The sequence below is a fragment of the Gopherus evgoodei genome, chromosome 2 (assembly GCF_007399415.2).
Source record: "Gopherus evgoodei ecotype Sinaloan lineage chromosome 2, rGopEvg1_v1.p, whole genome shotgun sequence".
NCBI classification, from domain to species: domain Eukaryota; kingdom Metazoa; phylum Chordata; order Testudines; family Testudinidae; genus Gopherus; species Gopherus evgoodei.
The window spans coordinates 94371061-94393827 of record NC_044323.1 but is presented as its reverse complement, the minus strand read 5'-3'; the positions used below and the strand labels follow the sequence as shown (position 1 = coordinate 94393827).

Below are 22767 nucleotides of genomic sequence, written 5' to 3'. Positions count from 1 at the left end.
CCTTAACGCTGAATGTCTTTGTTTCTGTGCAATCAGTGAGAGCCTTACCAATATTTCAATGTAGTTTTGAGTGCATGTGTATATTTGTAATACTATAGTACAATTTAGCATCTTCAACAATTGGAGCTCAAATTTCCTGGAGACTATTTCAAAACACTCAGCATGAAGCACTAAGTCATTTCAAAACACAGGCATTTCTTACTGAAAACCTTCAGAATTTCTTCAAAAACAGATATTTTCTGAGGATTCAAAGATTTTGAAATGTGATGTGCCCGATGTATGATCTTCTCTTCTTTTCAATTCCCTTCTCTTTCCATCTCCTATTGTGCAGCCAAATATGATATTGTACTGTATCTTTGATGCATTACAATTTTGTATTACCTTTTTTCCTCCTACGATACTTGTATCACTATTTCCTTAATAAAAAGACGACTGGAAAAAATGTGTGCATTAAATTTTACCTTAGACTTCTATCTCCCCCACTGCCGCCCTCTCACTCCCTCAAAATTATAATTTTACAAGAAATGTGAGTATACAGTGAAAAAGAATGTTACACAAGGGACAAAAAGCCTTAATTAAGGCTTAGGTTTTGCTCAAACTTCCCTGCAGTTTAAGCCATAGATTTCATGATTCACTAACAAGAAACAGTTCACTAAGTCAGGCACCAAAGCTGCTGTTCAGAGCACAGTGAAGTTCCAGGTCAACTGTACTGGTAAAATCTTTTTATTCTGGGGCATCAAGTCAGCAGCTAGATTGTTGGAGTGAATTAAAATTGACCATATGAGGTGTGACGGGTTGGACTACAGAAACCCCCTTGGGAGCTGCCACCTGATGTGCCGAGACTAATTCTACCCTTGCTTTCCCTGCCAGCTTAGGACTCCAGTACCCTGTCTTGCTGAGCCAGACACTCCCATCTGCTCCAACACACACCCAAGGTCTGAATTACTTGTCCCAAAACTACAGGTTTACCTGAAAGCAGCTAACCAAAGTGTTCCTGTCTTTAACACTCAGATGCCCAATTCTCAATGGGGTCTAAACCCAAATAAATCTGTTTTATCCCATATAAAGGTTCTGCAGGGTAAACTCATAAATTGTTCACCCTCTATAACATTGATGGAGAAATATGCATATTTGTTTGCTCCCCCAGGTATTAATACATACTCTGAGTTAATTAATAAGTAAAAAGTTATTTTATTAAATACAGAAAGTAGGATTTAAGTGGTTCCAAGTAGTAACAGACAGAACAAAGTAAGTCATCAAGCAAAATTAAATGCGCAAATCTATGTCTAATCAAACTGAAAACAGATAAGATCCTCACCAGTTCCAGAATGCTCCCTTTTACAGACTAATCTCCTTGTAGCCTAGGTCCAGCAATCACTCACACCCAGGGCTGGCGCTACCATTTAGGCAGCCTAGGCAATCGCCTAGGGCGCCAGAATAATTGGTGGGCGCTGTTTTGCCGGAGGGGGCGGCAGGCGGCTCCGGTAGAGCTGCCACAGTGGTGCCTGCGGAGGGTCCGCTGGTCCACAGCTCAGGTGGAGCTGCCGCAGTCGTGCCTGCGGACGGTCGGCTGCTCGTGTGGCTCCAGTGGACCTCCCACAGGCACGACTGTGGCAGCTCCACCAGAGCCGCGGGATCAGCATGTGGGGCGGCGAATTTGCCGTGCGCCTAGGGCGCTCAACCCCCTAGCGTCGGTCCTGCTCACACCCCCTGTAGTTTACTGTCCTTTGTTCCAGTTTCTTTCAAGTATCCCAGAGGGGGTGGAGAGGCTCCCTCTTTAGCCAGCTGAAGACCAAATGGAGGGGTCTCCCAGGGGTTTAAATAGACTCTCTCGTGGGTGAAGACCCCCTCCTAACTCCTATGCAAAGTCCAGCTCCAAGATGGAGTTTAGGAGTCATCTGAGCAAGTCACATGTCCATGCATGACTCTCAGTCTTTATACGTAGAAGCCATTGTCCACATGGTATCCTGTAAAAAGAACAGGAGTACTTGTGGCACCTTAGAGTCTAACAAATTTAGTTGAGCATAAGCTTTCGTGGGCTACAGCCCACTTCATCGGATGCATGCAGTGCAAAATATAGTAGGAAGATATATATATATATATACACACACACACACACAGAGAATATGAAACAATGGGTGTTACCATAGACACTCTAACAGAGTGATCAGTTAAGATGAGCTATTACCAGCAGGAGACACAAAAAACTTTTTGCAGTGGTAATCAAAATGGTATCTTGTATGTGTCCAGGAAGACTTCTTATGCAGATTGGAGCATTCCAAAATGCATTGTTCCCCAAGTGCTTCCTGACTGGGTACTTAACCTTGTGAATTCCTTCCTAAAGAAGCTGACCAAATGCCTCACAAAGCTTACTTAGAAATCAAGCAAGTATACAGCCAATATTCTTAACCTCAAGTACAAAAATGATATATGGTATGACAAAGTTCCTCCTCTACCTGGGTGGGTCCTGTGCTTATTGGTGGATTTGCTCACCTCAGTGATCTTCCCCTCTGGTGGAAGCCACAGTCTGGGTCAACTCCTCCTGTGTCTGATCAGGAGTTGGGAGGTTTGCGGGAACCCGGGCCCTCCCTCTACTCCGGGTTCCAGCGCAGGGCCCTGTGGATCGCAGCTGTCTATAGTGCCTCCTATAACAGCTGCATGACAGCTACAACTCCCTAGGCTACTTCCCCATGGCCTCCTCCAAACACCTTCTTTATCCTCACCATAGGACCTTCCTCCTGGTGTCTGATAATGCTTGTACTCCTCAATCCTCCAGCAGTACACTCGCAGCTCCTTACACCTCTTGCTCCCAGCTCCTCACATACAAATCTCACTAACTGGGAGGCTTTTAACTAGCTCCAGCCAGCTTTTGATTGGCTTCAGGTGGCCCAATCAATGTAGCTATCTCCACTGCCTTCTAGAAAGATCTTAATTGGCCCCAGGGGTCTTGATTAACCTGGAGCAACTGCCATTTGGTTACCATGGTCCTAGGGATTTGTTTAGCCTGGGGCTAACATACCTGTTCCTCACTACTTTACTGTAGCCATCTGGCCTTGCCCCATCACAATGTGTACAAATAGGATGAATACATACAGTAGACCATAACCTTTACAGAGATATGTTACATGGCACAGGCAGCATAAAACCTATTCCAGTTATGTCATATTCCCATCAAGAATTATGGGGTACAGCGTCGCATGAGATACATAAGGAAGTCCCTGTGGGCTGAGTGGGAGTATAACTTTTGCTACTAATTCCATCCCTGCTTCAGAAACATTCCAGAGTTCTGAATACAACTTCTGAAATGTACTCTATTATTAAAATGGCTCGGGTCAGAAACTAGAAGCGTTAATGTAGCTTTAAAACTGAACAATTTTTAGGTGATTGTAGATATTATGTGGATGTTTCTAAAATTAATTCTAATTTGTGTACTCCTTCAGTAGAATAATATCTCCAGTGGTGTCCCCAGAGCACACTCAATGAACTGTTCACCAGAACTTTTGGCAAATTAGGATTCCACTGTATTGTCACACAGTGATCGTCTGTGGATATGATATTGCATAATACAGAGGCCTCATGTCTCACCCTCATTAGAATTTTTTTTATAGCAAGAATACAAATATTTGTAGTTTATCCTGAGGCTGTTTTTCAGGGTAAACCACAAATGTTCACGGCCTGAAACAAATGTTTGGGGAGTGTCCAGACTGGCCGTTCTTTACACAAGTATTAATTACAGAGAGTTATTTGGCAATCAATTAACTCAATATAAAAAAAAATGGGTAAAAACACCTTAATCACTATCATTCAAGTGTCATTAAAGATACTATCCACCAGGGATTCTCACTCTTATTTCCTAACACAAGATGTTAGAAAAGTGAGAATCCTGTCAGAATGATAAACTTCAGAGAAGCAGAATTACAACCAGTAGGTCATTTTCTCTTCTGGGTTTATCACAGTCACTTAATGTGCCAGCAAATGTTCTATTCTGATTCAAGTATTGTATATAAGCTACTATTTTCATGTTACTTTAGTCGATGTCACATGTGGCAGCCTCTTCCCTGAAGACTTTACATTCTAATTAAACAATACATAACCAAAAGGGAGAGGGGAAAAGAGAACACAAGAATTCGTTTTGTTTTGTGTTTACCCTACCTGTTACATATTTTAACTCTGTAATTTTTATCGATAGTATACACACAGCTGATAGTACTTACAGAACAAAGCAGGCTTTTGCACACCTACCCTCACTTGAATGAGAGGTTTTGCCACTTTGTTTTTAATGTTGTTCAAAATTACACATAACTATTACTTATCCATAAACAGTGCCATTGGAACTTTGCGAGCTTTATTTATTGACATCCTTTTGAGATCTGCTGATGAAAAAGCTCTATCATTATTTATTATTATTAAACCAATTCAGAATGGATTTTCATTGCAACAGCTAAAGGTACTTCTATGTCCTAGAGGCTATGAAAGTCACCCCAAAGCACAAGGCCTATACACCACTTAAGTCTTCAAAATAGGACTTTAGTAGCACTGAGGCACTGCGCTGGCCCTTTGCACATGAAAGAATGTGTGTTTGGGGAGCCCTTATAGAATAAAATATGAACCAAAAACTTTAGATGAAGAGAAATAAGAGCTAAAAGTTAGCATGTTTATTTTAATCAGGCAAGAGAATGACTTGAGTCAGAATGAATTGTTAAAAGCCCACGGTGAATACACAGAGCTGTTAGCAACAGTGATTAAATGATTCTAATGATTACACTGCCTGAAGTACTGGTGAGGTGATGTGAACATCTGGGTTTCCAGTGTAGATCTTAACATAACCTTTTAATAAAATCCATCTTCATAATGGCCACTGAGGAATATTACTCCCATAATACAACTTACTTCCAATTATTCAGCGTAACAATGTACATTCTGTCATTTATATATCATTGAAAAGTTTTATTAGAGTTCTATTTTGTTAAAGTTTAACCTTTTAAATAGGTTTCCTTTAACTCAGTATTAACAACATTTGCCCCTTTGTAACAGTTATTATTTCCATGGAATTTAGCTGGCCAATTTTCAGTTCAGGAAGTTGTGTGTGTAACTTCTGCTGTTGTAATGGAAGCAATGCTCTTCACTTCACAAGCACTGCATCAGAATGTAAGGAATGGTTACTTTCCCTACAGAAACTGTAGTTCTTTGAGATGTTGGGCTCGGTGTAGAGCCCATTGTACATGCATATGTGACTCACATGATTGGATTTTCTTTAAATAGCAGGGTCTCTTAAGGCAATGCATGCACCCTGTGCCGCCTCATATTCCCACACAAGGGCATTCCCTCATAATTCAAAGCCCATGGTGGCTGAAAAAGGGGGACGGAGGGTAGGTTTGAGATCCATATTGACTATAACATCTTGAAGAACCACAATTACTGTATTTATTTCTTCTTTGAGTACATGTTTGTATGAACCCCCGTAGGAAACTAGCAAGTAGCATCCCATCTGAATGGTGGGAATGAGGAGTATAGCTGCATCAGTCAAACAGTGACTGAAGTACTGTTCTCCTGAACTTGGCATCTGACCTTGCAGCTAATTCCAAGGGATAGTGCTCAACAAAAATCAGTGGGTTAGTCCACGCCACTGCATTACAGATCTCTGATATTCCTGAAGTGGGGGAAGGTTGTTGCTCATGCTCTGGCAGAATGAGCTGTGATGCTCAGTGAGACAGGAACACCAGCTAGATGATAACACATCAAGATACATGATGCTATACATTTTGATACTCTTTGCAAGGAAGTGGCTTGACATTTAGAATGTCTGGCTATAGCTATAAACAGACACAGCAACACACTGAATGATTTGGTCCTGTCACTATAATAAAGCAAAGTCTTGGATATATTTAGTGTGTGTAACTTCTTTTTTCCTCATGTATCAGAGGGGTAGCCGTGTTAGTCTGGATCTGTAAAAGCAGCAAAGAGTCCTGTGGCACCTTATAGACTAACAGACGTATAGGAGCATGAGCTTTCGTGGGTGAATACCCACTTCGTCCGATGTATGTCGACGAGTGGGTATTCACCCACGAAAGCTCATGCTCCAATACATCTGTTAGTCTATAAGGTGCCACAGGACTCTTTGCTGCTTTTTTCCTCATGCTGATTGTGTCTCTGGGAAAAAGGAAAGTAGGCTGATTTGACTGGTTCTGATGAAAATCTGAGACCTCTTTAGAAATGAACTTTGGGTGGGGTTGCAGCACTACCCTGTCTTTCAGGTTAGAAATGCCTGAAGCTCACTCACTCTCCTTGCTGAAGTGATAGTCACTAAGAAGACTGACTTCAGAGTAAGGTGATGAAAAGAACGTTCTGAGAGTGGTTCGAACACAGGTTCCATGAGCCTCAGGAGCACTAAATTGGGAAGGTGTGCCTTTTCCAGTCGGGTGTCAATCACAGTTCCTGTGAACTCTATCATCTCAGATGGTGTGAGTGACAATTTTTTGTAGTTCACTAGGTTCAGATGAGTGAATAAGACAAGCATACATTCCAGCTTGCCACCATTTCCCACTACAATCTGCCCTCAACAGCCAAGTATGATGAATGCCGTGCCTTCTCAGGCTGCCACCACTGCTAGGCATTTCGTAAAAACCCTTGGTGCCATTGTCAGGATCTCTTTCCCACTTTGAACTTTAGCGTCCAGAAAGTGGGGACCTGCATGTCCCTTCTAAGCTTAATTCCTAGCTTAGATCTTATAGCGCTGCCACCAACCAGAGATTTCAGTGCCTGGTGCACTCCTTGTCCCCCCAAAACCTTTCCTGGGGAGACCAAGACCCAAACCCCTTAGGTCTTAACATAAGGGGAAATAAACCATCCCCCTACCTTTCCCCTCCCAGACTTTCCCCTCCCTGGGTTACCCTGAGAGATACTGTGATTCAAACTCCTTGAATCTTAAAACAGAGAGGTAATTCACCTTCTCCCCCCTTCTCCCCCCCTCCCAGACTCTCCCTGAGAGAGAGATACTGATCCCAACTCCTTGGATCCTAACACAGAGAGAAATTAACCTTTTTCTCCCCCTTCTCTCCTTTCCCCCACCAATCCCTGGTGAGTTCAGACCCAGACCCCTTGGGTCTTACACAAGGACAAAATCAATCAGGTTCTTAAAAAGAAAAAGCTTTTAATTAAAGAAAGAAAAAAGTAAAAATTATCTCTGTAAAAATCAAGATGGAAAATGTTTACAGGGTCTCAGCTTTACCTATACCAGCGGGACTCCCCCTCCCAGCCTAAGTATAAGTTACAGCAAACAGAGGTGAAATATCCTTCCAGCAAAATACACATTTGCAAATAAAGAAAACAAACATAAATCTAATCCGCTTTCTATCTATTACTTACTATCTTGAACCTGAGAGACTGTTTCAGTAAGATTGGAGAAATCTGGTTGCATGTCTGGCTTCTCTTAATCCCAACAGAGAACAAAGAACAGAACAAACAGCACAAAACAAAGACTTCCCTCCACCAAGATTTGAAAGTGTCTTGTCCCCCGATTGGGCCTTTGGTCAGGTGTCCGCCAGGTTCACTGAGCTTGTTAACCCTTTACAGGTAAAAGAGACATTAACCCTTAACTATCTGTTCATGACAGACATGAAGAGTCCAAATGGTAGTACCTTGTACTAGTAATGACATTCATGATGATATCAAATCAAGTGTTTCCTGCAGGCCAGGTGGATGAATATATGAAGCCATATATATTGAAAGTCAAATGACATAAACCAGTCTTGAACCTGCAGAGATGCAATGAGGGAGGCAAGCACTATCACTTGAATCTGAGGTGGTGTATATATTTGTTTGGTCTTCTTTGGTCTAGGATAGGATGAAGATCTCCTTTAATCTTCAGGGGAAAAAATATTAGGAGTGGAAGCCTCTTCCCTGTACTCCTGAGGAACATCCCAGATAAAGCAACAAGGCCACTTCTTTTTGTAACAGTTTCTTGTAAGAAGGGTCTCTGAAGAGATAGGGAAAGGGATTAGGTAGGGAGAAGGTTGTGGAAATGACTGGAACATCCGTGGGCAACTACGTTCAAACAACCATTTGTCTGAGGAGGTATCAGACCAAGCCTGATGGAAAGGGGCAAGGTAGCTACCAAAGACTGGCTCCCAACTGGATGACAGTCAAGCATAGGTGATACAGGAAATAGATGAAGGGTGTCTCCTTGAGTATGATGTCTCGATACCATTGCTCCAGCTCCCATGCCAAAGCTGTCCCCAGTAGGGATCTTGACAGTTTTGTTAGGACATACCTTGGTCACACAATTGGAGCAAGCTGAAGGTTGGTGTTGGTATCTTTAGCAGTGCTGATGCCAGCAGTGTCAGCATATTTTGCACCACTCCTTTGGCATTGGATGTAGACACCTATCCTTAGAGGAGTGATGCCTCTTCTCCTCTCTCAGAGGCAGGGCCGCTCTATGCTCGGAGCTGTCTCTGGTCTTCATTCAGCCCTTCCTTTTGGTATTGCCCCTAGATTGGAGTGGTGGTGCTGGCTCCAATGATACATAGTCAGTGCCAAGTGTTCTGGTGCTGAAGTGATTGCCAGCACTAGTGCTGAATGCCCTGGTGCCAGGGTGATCAGCATCAATGTGACCAAAAATCAATTTCAACTGAGTTTTCTTCCCTGACTTCTTTTTGCTGCTGGACCCTCCACTTGCAGCCCCTGCCACGAAGGATTTACACACAAAAGCACTTTTCAGTGATGTGGCTCTCCCTAGACTGAGAAGGCATCAGCTAGGCCCATCAACCAGGAGAAAGAGCCCATCGCAGGTCGTACAGGGTTAAACCCTTAAGGTTTAGAGGCCACTATAGAGGTTGGCACGAGGCACCTTGCCCTGTTTCACAGGGAGATATATTTCTGTTTAGATGGCTTTTTTAAGAAATTCAAATTAAAAAAAATTAACAAAGGTACAATGGGTGAAGTATTTCTTCACAAACTAATCTAGAAGACGAGTTTAAACCTCAGAGAAAAATAGCAGGAGAGACACTAAGTGAGTTCCATCTCACTGCCATGGGTGGTAAGGGGGAACTGAGGGAGAGTTTCACTTGGTCTGTCCTTTATGCCCTCACATAGGAGCATGAGGTGACACGAGATGCATGAGCTGCCCCAATGAACACTGCTATTAAAAAAAAATCCAATCTCACAAGCACGAGCCATATGTGCACCTACAGTGGGATCCAAACTGAAACATACTCAAAGGAGAACCTCACAGCCAGGTGATCTATTCCACATACTGTATGTATTACACAACAATAATGGAGCAACAAGACATGTTGTCACCATCATCACCATTACACGAACTAAAACAAAATTAGTTTTCAGGGTGTCTTTCAGTATTTATTCCATCTCCTTGTTTCTTTTCAATTCTGTGACCTGTTCCTTGCCAAACAAGTCCAATACAAGTCCTTGGGCAGCATGAGCTCCCTACAGCCTGTCGAATACAAGTTATTTGTATTCGAGTGGCATCTAGAGGCCTTAACTAAGAATGAGGACTCACAGCGCAAATTGCTTTACATACACATAGTAGAACACGGTCACAGCCCCAAAGAGCTTACAATTTAAATAGATATGACAGGCAAAAGGTGGAGGAGAAAAGAAATATTATCCCCATTTTACAGATGAGCAAATAAGATATAATGAGGTTTTCCCACAAAAGGAACTTAACCCAGGTTTCCTGAGCCACAGTCCAATCCCTTAACCTCAAGGCCACCACTCCTCTCACCTGTTACTCTTCCCTTCTCGCTTTCCCCAAAATGGCAAGTTTGTGAACAGTCACATTTGGATTTAGAAGATATTAGAGAGCAATCACAGCTGAATACATTGCTTATTAAATAATGGGGGAAATAACTTTAAATAACGTCAACTTTCATATACAAATCTCAAAAGTCACTCATGAAATCCACACATAAGCCAATAAATTTTCAATTTAACTAAGAGTTTCTGCTGAAATCATGTCTCTGAGACAACAGGCCCTCTCTCCCATATTCTTGTTACTTACTTTTTCTGCTACACCACTCTTCTTGCTGCCACTCCAGGTGTACCAAATCATTACAGGTTCACATGGCTTCATACCCCGGCTCTTTGGCAAACTTTCAAACAGACACTTCTTTTTCTGTATTTTCAGAGGCTTTTGGTCTTCATAGTTCTCATTTCGTGACCAACATCTCCAACTGGCTGTCAAACTCTCTCTTATAGAACATCTATTTTTAATTCTGAGCCTCTATTTCCAAATCAAATTCTTCTCAAATTTCATTGCTCCCTGTGGCAAGGACCTTACTTATAATTTATTATTGTAATTTTGAAATTGGTCATTTCATCTTTGTATTAATTCCATACAGTCTGATGGATTTTATTTACTACATACATATAAAATCCAGGCCTCTAAATGACTAGCACTGGCAAAATATTGGAGGCATTCCCAGGTTCTTGATGGTTGGATTATTCCTTTTATTAAACTTCAGTGGTTAAGAACATCTATGTTACCCCAATACCAGCCATCCCCCTCATTTGCTGGGAAAGTGGAGGAGAGAGCTCTTGAGATACAGCTGGACAGCTGGGGATAGATACCTCTGGGACCTTAGCTAGCATGAGGAACAGTGGTGCCCCATCTGTAAAAACAGCCTCATGCATGAGTAGGGTTTGGGCAGAGCTCAGAGGCCCTTAATTCCCACCAATCACACTTGCACATTATAAATTGGCAACTAGAGGGGTGAGGTTTTACCTTCCTCAGAGCACACAGGAGATTTGGCTAGGAACAGAGTAGTACAGTAGTGATACTTATTTGTCACAACCACACAGCATGTGCCCAGTACAGAGGTAGCAGAGAGGCATGGGCAGAAACCCCTGCTGTGCAGCGTAGGGAGGGTTTTAATGTCAGGTGCAGAAAGAGGCACCCTTCACTTAAACCTTCATCCACGGCAGGGAAAGGTTTGGAGGGGGAAGGGAATCTGCAGCCTTCTTGGTCTTGATCCCCAGATTTTGCAGGAGAGGGTTAGAGGTGATGTTCCCTTCATGTCTCCTCTGCCTTTTACAGCCATTTGTTTGGGAATTGCTCTTCATTCATCCTGCGAGAGAGCCTGTGTGGGCAGGAGATGCCTGACTGTTCCTTCCCTACTTCTGTTACGTCCTAATTAACAAAATCACAGCCTTTGTATAGGATATTTTATTCATCACTTAATCTGTGGTGACTAAGCCAATGACAATTTATTCAAATTCATGCTGATTACTGGATCTTTCAATGTCCCTTTTCACACATATTATGCATTTAAATACCAAGGGGACAGAACCTTAGAAATACTTTAGATAGATTACTTAAATGCTTTCATTTTCTTTATTTTAAGATTTTGAATATGACATTTAAGGCCCTTCATTCCAGAATACTTTTCTAGCTGTATACACTTCATATACATACCCACCAAGAACTAAGGTCACTTTCTAGCTTGTTTCTAGAATCTATTATCTTATTATAAATTAATTCTAAATGCTAGGCTTTTGCCAATATTGTCCTGTTGTGGGAGAACACCGCTTCAAGAGACTTGCATTGCTAACTCATTCTTTCATCTTAAATCAAAGCTTATATTTCATTTTTCCAGCTACCAACCTCTTTAATTCTTTTTATTTCTACAGGCCATTTTATTAAGTACAGCACAAAGCTTCAGTGCATGGAAAAAGGTCTTTACTAAATTTACAATAAAGTTAAGTACCTCCGGTCCTGTGATATGCATAAGACCAGAAACAGCCGCTGCAACAGAGTCATAACCTGCTCGCTGAAACACTGGACCAGTCTGACCATAACCTAAAAACAGAAAGAACTATTTAAAATGCAAACCGTTACCCTTACCAAGGAGATACAGTTTACTACTTTGGGAAAGAAAGAATGCATAAAATTTCTCATCTGTTTCTATACATGTGTTGTCTAGGTTATACAGACAAGAAACAAATAAATACTGCAGTCTTATATTTACACATACTGCCCTTCTTTAGACTAAGTAGTGTTTTTTATTCCAGGAGGTCAATAATATGCTCTCTGAGTCAACGTGTCTCCGGATGTCTTGACGGAAGAATTTTAACTAAATGGTGAAATCCTGGCCCGACTTAATTCAATTGCAACACTCCCGTGCTATTCACTTTGGGCCTAATTCTTCCATCCTTACTTCACAGTGGTACTTTACTCCAACTGATTTCACTAGGCAACTCACAGAGTAAGATACTGTTTGATATGTTTAAGGGTGACAAAACTGACCGCTTAGAAAGAAAACTTATTGTTCATTGTCACAATGCGTTTTTGATGAAAAACAACAATTTTTCCTCAACTCTATAAATAATTACAAATCATTAACGAACCCTTTGGAATTACTTCTCTTTAGAAGCAGCAGAGAGAGAAGACACACTCTGTGTTCCTCCTTGGTTCTGCTTACCCCATAACTTCTCCTCTTAACAACAATCACAGAATCTTCCACTATACCTCATACTGGCCTGCTGCACACCAACTGTGCATTGGACCCTGCTGCCATGCAGTAAACATTCTAGTGCACTTTTGAGCTACTCCAATTTCAAAGCAAAGTAGATCAAAAGTACACTAGGGAACATTTAGCACAAGGCAGCAGGGGCCACACAGACAGCAGGCTAGTGCAAGGTAAAATTGACCATCTGTTTGTCTAAACAAGCTCTTAAAAAGGTAGCCCATTTGAAGGCTATCTTTACCTACCCTTTCCTTCTTTTAGAACAGACCTCACTACATAGTATCAGACATTAGAAAGGAAGCATTTAGTATAGGTTGCCTGACACTCCATTATATGACTTTGTTTTCATTTTACCATAAATTGTGATTATATCCTATTGTTAGAACATAATACGATGAGATATTTGTGTTGCTGCAAGAGAAATACTTCCTTTAAATGTCTACAATTATGCCTTTTACATCTACATTTCTAGGTGACAAGCCAAGGTCTTCACAAACTGAATCTGTATACAATCCCTTTATAGTTCTATCAATAAAAAATTCACACAAACCCACCCCAACCAACGCAGTTATAGTGGTACAAAAACTGGGGGTAGACCAAAATGAATTGTCCCGTCCATAAATGCTGAGGTAAGATCCCAGACTAATCTCTGGGGGAGCCTAAATAGCCACTGATGACATTAGGACTTCTATAAGCTCCCTCACAACCAGCTTCTTCCAGATACATTAGCTCCTCTGCTGAGCTGCTGCTATGTCCTCTAGCCATAATAAAGCAAGTCAGTAGCAGAGAAGCAGCCTGGTCTAGAGAATCACATTGGGGGCTCCTCTATTTCAATCCCATCCCTGGCACCAATTCAATTTGTGGCCTTAATCAAGTCCACAACAGTCCACAACAGTAAAATGGCATTAGATAGCCTTTTCAAAGACCTACCAACATGCTAAAATTCATCAGAATGTACACAACATTCATTTCATTGGAATTGTGCCTTGAAAAAATATTTTTTCAATGTTTGTATCTATGCACAGATGCCACCATAAGCAGTTTTCCTGCAGCAGAAGACTAGCAGGACATAAAAAAACTGGGCAGCTCACTCACTCTCTCCACCTCTCCCCTCAAAAAAAAAAAAAGGAAAAACACCTTTATGTAAGAAAAATAATCATTTACTTTCTGGACACACAAATTTTCACAAATCAACCCAAAAATGCTATGACAGGCTCCAATGATATGTGCTGTTATCTCCCTGAACAGTAGCAGCAAAATCATTTCAATATGTTTGGGTCCACTTCAAAAACAAAAAGAAAAACACTCAAAACAACTCCAAGTGACTGGACAGTGAAACACACTGACAATAAGTGAGAAATTATGAAGAACAAAAAGCACTGGCCTCAATTATTAACAGAGAACAGACCTCTCAACATGTCTGTTCATACAAATGTTTTCACAAACAGGAAACATCTGAAAATTAAATATTTAGAATGTAGAATCACCATAAAAACTCCTTACAATACTATTCTGATGAGGACAAATAACCATCCCTCAAAATACTCATTCTGTACTTTTAAAGATGATCAGCACAGTTATTTAAATTTTTCTAAGAGCCTTCTTATGTTAGAATACATATTTTGAAGTTCTCCCAATGATTTTTTTTACATCTATCAATTGATTTCAAAACATTGCTCATTGCTATGTGCCAGCTGCAAGGTTAAAACCACCTGGTGCCATGCAAAGTTTAAATGGTAGAAAGATATTAAAATTAAAAAAGGGATGTGAGTACAGAATTATATTTTGGACTCAGATTCTGAACTAGTAAAGCTAGTATGGGGCCAAAATCCATTTTTGGTTTGCCTAGTCACAGGAAATCTGGAGTTGGAAACAACCTGGAAAAGAGATGGCAATCCAACCTTAAGAATTAAGGGATGAATAACTAATTGTAAGGTTAAAAGATATAATCGTCCTTCTCTAGACAGACAAAAAACAAAAGGATACATGTTTTTGAACTTAGCTAACTGCACAGATCACAAACAAATAAGGATTTAGCCACAAGACTGAACGAATGTACGTATGTCTGAGCATGTGCCACACAGGAAATTTTGTTTTTTTAAAATGTGTAGGGTCGATTTTTCAAAGTCAGGGCACACATCTGAGCAGACCTCGCAGCATATGCATGCAAGTACTGTAACAAATGTGTTGTGAATAAAAATAGATGTTTACCATGCACATAATCAGTTTGGCCTTGTGTTTGTGCAAATACCCAGTGCACATCCACTCATAAATTAAACACACACACACACACACGTATGCAAGCAATTGCACATGCTTACCTCCAAAAATAGGTTCCATGCTAATATTACATACAGTCTTGAATGGACAAAATTTAGATACAATGTTACATTTGTTCTAGGCGTTTACCAAATCAACTAAGTTTGTTTTTATTTTGTTCGTGGGTATTGTTTTGTTTGGGGGAGTAAATTAAAATGTCATGATTTAGGGAATTCTCAGCTTTACATAAATTTAAAGAAACAATTGTCAGATGTGCAATCGCTGAAGGATTTATTTCTCTACTGATTTTGCTTTAAAACCATGGGAGTCCTTAGAGTCCTGTAAAGTGGAATTTCTAAATAAATGGGGGAAGGATGTTCCACAATTCCAAATCTCCACCCCACGGGTTAGAGCTGTAGGGCCTGATCCTCTGAGGCACTGCACATCCTCCATTCTCACTTCCCAAAGGAAGCTCAGCGCTTTTCAAGACCCTGCCATTATAGGCCATATTTGTTTCATTCACACTCTTCAAAGCACTCAGTCACATCATCAACGTGGTGACAAGAAAGTCAACAGAGAAGCAGCAACCGCCGCCAGTCTAGTCCCCAAGTACTGTCCCACAGTTGTCACTGCCAAAGCATTATTGAATATGATTTGTATAGTACATACCAACTGCCTTACGCCGCACTGAACACAAACTCTGAATGCACACTGGAGAACAGCTTGTATATTCAACACAGCCATTTATGTCAGTGCTGGCCACAATTTCCTCTCCTCAGGCTACAGCTGCCACTGTCCTGATTCATGCTGACAAGCCATCCTTTATCCACTAAGGAGCCCTGTTATTAATTTATTGTCCTTCCTCTCTCACGGGCAGGAAGAGAGACATGGTATGAAACAAGTATCGAAGAACAAATTCACTAGTTTGCTGGGGTCAAATGCGGGCCAGCGTCCATCTTGTAGAATGCTTAAAAAGTCTGGCACAGCTTACATCTTGCCTCAGCTTGGGATGGACTAGATAACTTCCTGAAGTCCTTTCCAACCCTACACTTCTATGATTCTATATACATAGTGAACTCCATGGTATTACTCCAGCAATCCCAGATGTGATGGGCTAAACTCAGGTGGAGAAAGGCATAGATCTTTACTGGCTACCATTAGCACTCTGTTTTTCAGAAAGTCCTGCACAATTACATTTATGCAGCAAGCAGAGTAGAGTATATGACTAAACTGCTTACCACATGCAACATTCCCATCATCTCCAGGATATGAAGCCAGGGTGAGAAAGGACACAGTCAGCTATCCATCTCTCTCTTTTGACTTATGCAAACAACTGCATGCAGTGTGAGAGTGTTCAAAACCACATATGCCTACTATACCATGTGCAGGATGCTGCTATTCTTGCGTCTGACTTTCTTTAAGTTGTGAGGAGCCATTATGCTGAAAGTGACATATGATACGAGGATGAGATGAGGACAAGGCTAATAGGAAATAATAAAGCAGTTACTAATACTAGAAGCTATGGGGTGCGTACAGGACAATATTTCAGTACAGAGCAACAAAAGAGAATGCTGGTGTCAAAGAAAATTCCCCTAGCCAAACTGAAAGATAACAATTATGTCAGAATAAAGCTAGTGCACTTCCCACAAACTGGAGGAATTATTGCAGAAGTGACTGTATGAGACAGCCTTTGTCCAGGACAAGGTTTCAATCAGATGTAACAAAAGTGAACTTATATCAGAGAAAATTTCACCTGTATAATGCACTATGACATTTCCTGACAGACATGAGGGCTGAGAGAAAAATATTTCTTCTCCCAGATTTTTCCAATTGAGTTAGTACAGAGAATTTTTTCCCAGGTATCTGCCTGGGGGGTCTTGGCCAAATATTCAGGGTCTAACTGATCACCATATTTGGGGTTAGAAAGGAATTTTCTCCCGGGTCAGACTGGCAGAGGCGCTGGGCGGTTTTCACCTTCCTAACCAGTATGGGGCACGGGTCACTTGCAGGTATAAACTAGTGTAAATGGTAGATTCTCTGTAACTTGAAGTCCTTAAACTATGACTTGAGGACTTCAGTAACTCAGCCAGAAGCTAGGGGTCTATTACAGGAGTGGGTGACGTTCTATGGCCTACAATGTGCAGGAAGTCGAACTAGATGATCATGATCGTCCCTTCTGACCTTAAAGTCTATGAGTTGGATCACAGAATCATAGACTTTAAGGTCAGAAAGGACCATTATGATATCTAGTCTGACCTCCTGCATAATGCAGGCTACAGAATCTCACCCACCCAACTCCTGTATCAAACCTTGTCTGAGCCATTGAAGTCCTCAAATCATGGTTTTAAAAGACTTCAAAGTGCAGAGAATCCCTTGCCCCACGCTGCAGAAGAAGGCAAAAAACCCTCAGGGCCTCTGTCAATCTGTCCTGGAGGAAAATTCCTTTCTGACCCCAAATATGGTGATCAGAACTCAGATGGAGATATGGATCACAGAACTCAGTCAAAACACAGCAGCTCTTTTGTGTGAAAAACCACATGTAAACTAATTCTGCCTAACTGGGGTGGCATTCCTGCTCATATGAGATGGGGTCAGCCAGTCAGGGACATAGGAGAAATCCCATCTGACCTATCCTAATGAAAGGGTCTCATCTTGAAACATATCACAAAAGATAAAAGGATAACAACATTTGCAAATATAAGAGCAAAAAAGTTTTGCAAAACAAGCTACTATTAAGAGTCCACAGACACAAAATGTTCTAACTATTGCCACACAAGTCAAATCCCAAAACTGCTTGAGGACTTGTGTCACCCAAGACAGACAGACTTTTTTTTTTAACACAATTCTGTTAACGAAGTAAAGGAATCCTTTACAGTATCCAAAAGGGTAAAATTATGACTAACAAGACAAAATATTAGGAAAGGAAAAATTTAGGCTGAAAAAAATCAAGAAACACTTCATAACAGTGAACGTTATTAGAACTACAGAGTAGTGTCACAGGTGAAGTTGTTAAAGTTGATTTTGAAATATTTAAAATTAACTACACAAGAAGCTGGAAAATACTTTCTACAGTAGAGAACACTCCTGCACTGGTATGGTAAAGATGTTCTGTATGTCTTTTCCGTCTCTAGATTTATAATGCCATGTTAGCCATGAAATAGTTTTTCCTTTTGCATCAAAAGAAAGTGGCATTTTTTGCTAGCCTTATAACAGACAGACGCTTCATAAACGTTAAGAAAGCTGGCAAACCAAATGAAGATGTTTGCCCCCTAAAAAGCGCCCACGTGTCATAATTTCGTAACACTTATGATCTTGTGCTGTTCCCGGATAGGTACTGCAACTGTATTTAGCCACTCTTTGTTTGCTTATTTAAGGGTTTCTAATGGTAAGATGACAGAATTCCTTATAGATGTATAAAAAACAGTACTCTTTGCCTACGACTTGTAAGTAAGCACTAAGGGCAAAGAGACACCAGTAAAGTAAAATGTTTTGCAACACTGTCAATTAAAGGGACACTAACTTAAAAATTATATCTGCTGGAGTTTATTCTCAACCTACTATTGTTAAAAATAACATCTGCAAATATGATAGTGATTACTGAAAACACACTTTCTATGATTTTTCAGTTTTGTTTTGTTTCATGCCTTTCACAACTCTGTGTTTTGTCAAGTTTCACTGTTTCCCAAACAGGGTCAGTCATTTAAACACTGTTTCAGCCTTTTACCAAAATGACTGGCTGATGTCCCTTTAATTAATTGCCAGAGGAAACTCTAAATTGGACATTCCGATAAAAATGAATGTCAGCATTTCTTATGCCAAAATATTGTCCAAAATATTAATATGCTAAACAAAACCAAAATCACTGTTTCTGCATTTCTTCATAATCCACTAACAAGATAAAATTTTATAAGATTAAATATAAAACACATTGTTTTGGGGGGGGAGGGGAAGCAAACTGGAGACATGCTGTCAACAAAGACCAATTCCCTGTAGTTAGATTCCCACATGACAAATGACATAATGTCAGTCTGCATAGAATATTCTGAGCAAAACACAGAAAATGTGCTCAACACAGGCAATTCTACAAATAGGAACTAAGTATGTCACAAATTCAATCCAGATAGATGGATATCCCTACTGAATAACAAATTAATGAGAAACACCTTTAGACTTGTTCTACTGCCAAAAGAAAGCATTCAGTTAAATACAGCCTACATCTTTATTTAATAAAGATTAATGAAACAAGCAGAAGAACACAAGCAATTCTCTATTATGAGAAAAGCCAAAATGTAAGAGACATATTATATGAATCTTTGTAATGTCAGAGCTGCCAGATATGTTAGCAGAACAAATAATGACTTTCGGAAAATCCCTGCCATGTGTTGGTCACAAGAAAAGGAAGTACAGCTTCCTGGGTCAGCATACTTAAAGCGGATCAGAACCAATATGAAAAAGCTAAAGTCAGAGCAAATTGTCAGAAGAGATGAAAGAACAAAAAGTAAACCTGTGACAGCACATAGAAAACTCTGACAATCCTGCAAATAAAAATCTCTACATTTCCTCTCCCAAATGATAATTCTGGATATGTATACAGTACATCCTGTCTGTATCCATCTGCCATTTGTAGTCTTAGATTGTAAACTCTTTGGGGCAGGGACTGTTGGTTTTTTTTGTTGTGTTCGTACAGTGCCTAGTACAATGGGGCCCTAGTCCATGACTAGGGTTCCTAGTCACTACAGTAATACAAATAAATAATATTAATACAGCAATTAACTAATATAGAAGGAATAAAGTAACTGAAATGCTGTAGGTCCCTCTTATAAGTAGCATTGCTTTGTGTTATAAATCTATGTGCAAAGATAAAATAATATGAGTAAACAGCATTCAAGAATACAATTATAATTTTACTGTGTTTTAGCTAACTATAGGCTGAATTGAGATTTTTCAAAGTGATATATGCCAATTAAGCACTAAAAGTCCACTGATTTTTAATGGGATTGAGGCACCCAGTGTCGTTAAGTTCCTTTGAAAACCCCCTACCTCAGTTCTGGGCTTGATCCAAAGCCATTAAAGACAATAGGAATATTTCCATTGATTTCAATATGGTTTTGATCAGACCTTTTGGCCTTCCAGCTCATGAATTTTGGCTACTCAGCAGGCCTGCAATAATTGCAAAGTCTAGGGTGCAATGATCTACAAGGATAACAGCGCTTATGCTAGTTTTAACTTTTATCCCTCAGTCAGCATACATTTTAATCAGTTACATATTGAATCTCAGACTGGGAAGCTGCTTGTATCTTCACTTTGAGTAGCTCTACTACATGACCTTAGAAAAGTAGTGAGATTTAGTGGTCTATCTTCTGAAAAAAAATATGATCTTAAAAAGAAATACCTGGCAGAGATTAGGCTTAGTATTAGCATGGATTTTTTTAAAGGTACCTTGGAAATATTTTTTCCACTTATGGTTTCATAAATAAATACTTTTTTTAAAAAAAAATCTCCAAGCTTAAAGGATGAGCATACTACCTCACATTTTTGGCCCGCTAAACTCTAAACTAGATTTCATTTACAGTCATCAACTAACATTAATGTTTCATTTGTTATGGTGAAGATATAAATCCATGTCTGAAGTTGCAATGAACTGCCACAAGACCAGAAACAAGTGCAAATCTGGAGTGTCTTCCCAGGATGTAAGAGCCAAGGAGCATTTTAGGGAGAGTTTAATTGTGTATACTTACGACTGATTTTTAAGTGAATATGTGTATGTCTAGTGTGAACAGCTGCCCTCATCATGCAATACTAAGTACTTAAAGTATATGTTCATTTATTGTTTGCATGTCACACCTTTGTACAGTGATATTAAAACGGTACGTGTATCTTATTTATGAAAACAGTCAACCTTAATAACTGATGGTTGAAACTCTCCAATTTTATGCAATTTTTCTATCACAATTTAGTCAGTGGACCCGCTAGCAAAATAAATAATATTTCACAGGTCATGTGGCTATCAATACATAATGGATAAGCTTTGAATGGTTCTCAGCCTCAATAAGCTTATTAAACATGCTTAGTGTTAGCTTCAATTCTGCTGGCTTTAAACCCTTCCTTATCCTATTTATTCATTTTCTACTCCTGTGGGAGTGCATTTAAAACAAGCAAAAAATCTCAAAAGTATATGAGGACACAGGGTGCACAAAGTAGAATATGACCCCCTGGTGACCAACTGTACCACCTACTGCTTCACACCACGGACCACCTAAAACAACACAAACTTGCCACAGTACAAATAAACTTCCCAAGCAGTGCATAAGCAGAACAAATCTTTGACGAACACTGTCTGTAGCAGATACAATTGTCATTCCACATTCTCAACTGTTCCTTTTTCATAATAGTATTCTTAAAAATACTTATTTTATCCTCAGTTACATTCTCTGGCTGGTACAGTATTGAGGAGTGAAGGCCTCTGATAAAATAATGAGATCCATTAATTTTCACTAACTCCTCCCATGGTTTGAGTGAACAAATCCCATTTAACAAAAGACATGGCAAGACTGGAAAAGAAAAGAAAAAAAGAAACTCTTTGAAATCACCACCAACTAATAAGGCCTTGATCTGACAAGGTTATAAGTGACCTTGGGACAGATCCTCAGTTTTAGTAAATTGTCATAGCTTAATTGATGTCAGTGGAGCTACAACTTACCTCAGCTGAGGATTTAGTTCCTTAATTCCCAATGAATGGCTTTTATTTTATTCCAGTTCTTACAATAAAAAATGGTTAGGAATACCTCACAGAAGCCACTCAGTCTTGTGATATCCTAAGGACAAAGACACTGATCAAAGTTATCAGTGTTATACCTTTTTATTAAACGGGATTTCTTCATCCAAACTACAATAATAATTTCCCCCAGAACAGTCTACAGTAATTCTTTTCTGCGATGTTTATAAACAACTTTACCACAATATGACTCAATTCTTTTTGAAAATCCCATTAACAATAAGGAGCTGAACTCTATCCTGGAATAACCTGTTACACCACAGATGAATGTGACCAGTTTCTCTGTTGCCTCTCTTAATTAAATTTGCCGTATGGGATGACATTTTCAAGTCAGTAAATGTCCTGTAGCAAAAGCATTATACAATCCTTTTAAAATGTACCCTTAAAAATATTATGAATTAGAACTTTCTTCAAACATATGGGTAGGGTTTATTTCAAAACCAATTACACTATGATTGGTGAATACAATGAATAAATGTCAATGAATAAACACTCAGATAAAGGTGTTGAACACATTCACTGGGCATACTCTCTAGCCTGTGCCTGGATTCTCTCCTTTATTTATAGAATATCTCAATCTGACCCATTTTAAATATAATGGAAAACAAAAAGTTATCAGAGTTACTACTAACTCTGCAGCATATCCACAAACCTGTTCTTATTAAAACCTTATTTTGCAGCAAAACCTACAACTTTTAATGACAAAATTTTCTCCACACTGGGATATATAATGCTTTTAATGTTCAAACAAGGGGCAAAATGCCAGACACTTCCATCATTTTCATGTCCATAAATGATAGATGTCTTTAGTAATCACTGTCTTTCTCCCACACCCAACACTTTTATTTTGTACTAGAGAAATGTTCTATTTTATCACGTTATTTTAAATACAGAGAATTAATGCAGACCATATGCACATTGGTTTACATTTTCAGGTCAAAACAAGCTTCATACAGTATTCCTACTAATTTAATATACTGCAGAAATATAGTACATGGAATTATCATGAACATTGCACCACAAATCCATTTTGATAACTCAGATTTATCAACAAATGATCAGCACAAGCCGAAAAATTTGCTATTTAAAACTTAAAAGCCTCCAACCCCCACAAAAGAGAGCATGAGTATCTTAGACATATAAAATAAACCAGGAAGTTATCATGAGATCTTGCTCTCAGAAAAGGAAGATTTCGTTTCTGGTCCCCCAAGGTATGGTAATAGGGATTCAAATGTTTGTTCATCTTTTCTTGAG

General features: G+C 39.7%; 1 protein-coding gene across 2 annotated transcripts in view; it reads right to left on the bottom strand.

Moving 5' to 3' along the window:
• Nucleotides 1-22767, bottom strand: part of SUGCT (succinyl-CoA:glutarate-CoA transferase) — a 473401-nt gene that overhangs the window by 404886 nt on the left and 45748 nt on the right. For both annotated transcript variants that reach the window (XM_030551395.1, XM_030551396.1), the window contains exon 7: nucleotides 11721-11812. In XM_030551395.1, coding sequence (XP_030407255.1) covers nucleotides 11721-11812 — 92 coding nt within the window. The remainder of the gene's footprint in view (nucleotides 1-11720; nucleotides 11813-22767) is intronic.